This window comes from Echinops telfairi, unplaced genomic scaffold (genome assembly GCF_000313985.2).
Source record: "Echinops telfairi isolate 266 unplaced genomic scaffold, ASM31398v2 ScPeMD7_1;HRSCAF=3_0, whole genome shotgun sequence".
In the NCBI taxonomy this organism is placed as follows: domain Eukaryota; kingdom Metazoa; phylum Chordata; class Mammalia; order Afrosoricida; family Tenrecidae; genus Echinops; species Echinops telfairi.
This window is the reverse complement of record NW_022103896.1, coordinates 1,472,003-1,475,719: the sequence shown is the minus strand read 5'-3', so window position 1 is coordinate 1,475,719 and position 3,717 is coordinate 1,472,003. Positions and strand designations below refer to the sequence as shown.

The window sequence follows — 3,717 nt, the reverse complement described above, 5'->3', positions numbered from 1 at the left end:
TGTCCTCCCGGCCCCCTCAGCATCCTTTGACTCACCCTCCCAGATGGCAGCTGGGACAAGGGGGTCAGGCCCTGGGTGGGACTCCCAGCAGGCCAGCGCCACCCAGCTGCCCCTCATCAAAGGGCGGAACTGTGAGCAGGTGGGGAGATGGCTTCAGTCAAGTTGGAGGCTACATCATCTGTGGGTGGGTGGGCCTGGTGTCATCAGCACACATCTGAGGCTGTTCTGAAATGATCCCTCCGTGGGCACCCTGAGAAGGGGCCACCAACCCTTCCTGTTTCTCCCACTGAGCACGCAGAGTTCCTACCACGCGTCCATGAGGGGCAAGGCTCACCCCACCCTCACTTCTGAGTTATTGAACCCTTGCGTGGGTAAGGCCAGGGACTGCTGGCCCGCTTTGCAGACGAGGAGACAGGCTCGGACAGACCAAGGTCAGGGTCACAGCAGGACCTTCAGGCAGCATCCTGTCTGGGAATCCAGCACCCAGCCCTGCCTGTGTGGGAACCCCACCCTGCTCAACCCTCAGGGGAGGCTTTGCAAGAGTCAGGGGCCAGCCTGACCTGCTGGCCACCCTGAGCAGGGGCGGGCACTGAGCAGGACCTGGGCAATCAGAGTGGCTGCCCCCTCCTGAATATGGGGGAGGAGTGTCTGCACCCCCAGTGCACCTGTCCTTGGTGCCTGCTGGCCCCGCCCCCCTCGTCCCATGTTCAGAGAGCCTCTCCCCCTGTCCCCACCCAGGTGACTGAGAAAAAGCCACAGCAGCCAGTCCAGTTTCCATGTTTTATTAACAAAGGTTATAAAAAAAATCTGTCTGGGGAAGGCGGTGGGTGGGCACCGCCAGGACTGCAGTGGAAGCCTGGTGTGTGTGTGTGTGTGTGTGTGTGTGTGTGTGTGTGTGTGTGTGTACACGAGTAGGGGGAACAGTGGCCACACTCTTGGGCCTCCCTGTGGCCATGCCAGCCTGCATGTGGGTGATGGCTTAGTTGCAAAAATAAACTCTGGGGTGGCTGGCAGGGGCACATGGTGGTCTGTCAGAGCTGTCATCAGAGTGGTCCCCAGAATCTGGAGACGCCCAGTGGAGAGGCGGAAGGGGACCCCAACAGTGCCCGCCCGGGCTGCAGACATGAGGAGCTCGGCTCTGGGCCCAGCCTGGGCAGCTGCAGGAGAGCCAACCTCGGCCCCAAGAGCAAGGCTTCTGGAATCTCTGGGCTGGGCTTGGGGCCATGGGGCAGGGCTGGGCCCCAGCCTCAGGACTCGACTCGGGGTGCAGGAGGACAGAGCGCAGCGAGCAGGGGCTCTGGGATGAACCCCGCTCCAGCTGAGGCGCTCAGAGTGGCCCGGCGGTGACCAGCGAGGCGGGGGCCAGGCGGGCCCTGGCCTTCAAGCTGAGCCACCTTCATGCCCAGCTCTGGGGCTGGGTGGATGTGGGGCCACCTCTCCTGTCCTGTTTCAGGACTTCTCCTGTGGGGCAGCCAGGGAGGAGGGCAGGGCTGTCCAGGCACAGAGCCCAGCTTCTCGGCGCCTTATTAGACCTAAGGAAAAGAGTGGAGAAGGGTGGACAGTGAGATGCAGCCAGGGGTGGAGGGCATCAGCAGGGGCATCTGGGGACCTAGTGCCAGAACTGAATATTTGGTGGGGGCAGTGAGAGTCGTCTGAAGGCAGGGGACTGGCGGGGGGAGGCTGAAGCCCCTAGGGTTCCTGTCCACACCCCTCAGGTTGCTCAGAATGAGAACTGGAAGGGACTGAGGGGTGGGATGGACTGAGGAGGGAGCCCCCCGGCCCCCCGTGGTCAGGAGGGTATAGAGAGCTGGGGCTCATTACCTGTCATCACTCTCCTCCGAGTTCCTCAGCTGCATGTGGGAGCCCAGGTCCTGGGGACCCTCGGCTGCTACCATGAGTCACAGAGGCCTTTCTCTGGGCACGTGAGTCACCACTGGGGGAATGAAGGCAGTTTGTCAGAGGCGGGAGTACAACAGCCTGCTTCTGCTTACACCGCCCCCACGCCCCTCCCCACACAAGACCACCCAACAGGGAGAGGCCTGGGCCCTCCCAGTCCTCAGATGGGGGTGTCATGGGCAGGAGCTCACCTGAGATGCCAGGACGCTGTCTGCTGCCACCTTCTCTACTTCATCCCGAGGGGGAAGGAGCCTGGATGGCCCGATGGCCCCGGGGAGTGAGGCTGGCTGCCTGGAGCGGTGGCTCTGAGTGGAGGGCATCACTGGAAGCTGAAGTTCCCTTGGGCACTGGGTCTCCTGTGAGCTCTGCCCACACCTGGCCCTGAGGCCCTGGCACTGAAGGCAGCAGGGCTTCCCTTGTGCACCGGAAGCAGGTGCTGAGTAGAGCTTCAGACGGGCCTGAGAGTGTGGGAGGGGGGACCAGGAAGACAGGGAGGTGTGTGTGTGTGTGTGTGTGTGTGTGTGTGTGTGTGATCAGGGCAGGGGCCCTGGCCTGAGGTGTTGTGCTGTTCTCAAGGGGGTGCCCATGCTGGGCGGTATGAATGCCAGTCCAAAGTCCAGGGGGCACCTGGGGAGGATTCCCCATAGGGGCAGGGCCCAGCTCGCAAGTCCCTGGACAGCTGCCCTGCAGGTGGCAGGTGGGCCAGCCCAGCACTCCTTACTCCACCTGAGTCCGGTCGCTGGCCACGGACTCATTGGTGAGGGCAGGCGTCAGCGCCTCAGCAGGGTCCTCGGCGGGCAGCGGCTGCCCAGTGGGCTCTGCGCCCTGCTCCAGCCCGTCCTGCACCGCCAGGCCCTTCTGGATGAGCTGCTCCAGGGTCTTGGGCAGCGGGTGTCGCAGGAAGCGCTTGAACTTGGGCTGCAGGGTGCCCACCACGTACTGGATGACCTCCTCCTCTTCTGCGTCCACGTACAGGGTCTGGTAGAGGTCCCGCTTGCGCCAGAGGAACTGGTCAAGGGGCTCGCCCTGCTTCTGCGGCAGGTCCAGCTCCCGCTGCATGGCCTCGCGGGACAGGGTGCCCTCGCTGTACTGCAGAAACTCCTTCTTGAACTCCGCCCAGTTCCGGACCGAGCCCTGCTTGAACTCCCACCACTTCGTGGCCGCCCCGTTCATGTGGTTCTGGATCTGGGAGAGCCAGTACTCCTCCGTGCCGCCCACCTGCCGCAGGTACTCCTCCAGGTGACTCAGGAACTCACGCGGGTCCTCGAAGATCTGCGTGTCCACGCCGGGGCTGGGCTGCCCGTCCTCGCCGGGGCCCCAGGGCGGGTACTGCTGGGCGTCGAGGGGCTCCTGGCCCGGCAGCTCGCCGGCCGGCGGCGGGGTGATGGCGTAGGGGCTGACGTTGTAGTCGTAGGGGTCAGCCTCTTGGCACTGGTTCTCTGGACCCCCGACGCCCACGGAGACGGTGCGGCGGGCCGGCTCGCTGCCCACGGGGTACTTGGCGCCCATGGCCTCCAGGCGGTCGGCCCAGCGCTCCAGCCGGTAGAAGACCTCCCGCCACACGTGCACCTCGCGCTTGACCCAGCGCTCCAGGTTGGCGACCGTCTCCTGGCAGCGGCACAGGCAGGCCTTGATGGACCTCTTCCAGCGCTGCGAGTCGCCGCTGGGCACGTAGTCGTCCAGGTTGCTCTCCAGCTTGCCCACCGACCGGTGCAGCCCCTTCAGCTCACGCTCCACCTGCTGGGTCACCTCGGCCAACAGGTGCCGGTGGGTCCGGCGCACGTGCTCCAGCATCTCCGCGCGGCACCGGCCGATCTGCAG

At 64.7% G+C, this 3,717-nt stretch overlaps 1 protein-coding gene across 1 annotated transcript in view; it reads right to left on the bottom strand.

Annotated features, from left to right (window-relative positions):
* Window positions 1–766: 766 nt before the first annotated feature.
* Window positions 767–3,717, bottom strand: part of ARC (activity regulated cytoskeleton associated protein) — a 7,132-nt gene continuing 4,181 nt past the window's right edge. Inside the window, exons 2-4 of the mRNA XM_013007460.3 lie at window positions 2,088–3,711; window positions 1,822–1,933; window positions 767–1,532 (exon numbers count right to left, since the gene is read on the bottom strand). Coding sequence (XP_012862914.2) covers window positions 2,614–3,711 — 1,098 coding nt within the window. The 3' untranslated portion in view covers window positions 767–1,532; window positions 1,822–1,933; window positions 2,088–2,613. The remainder of the gene's footprint in view (window positions 1,533–1,821; window positions 1,934–2,087; window positions 3,712–3,717) is intronic.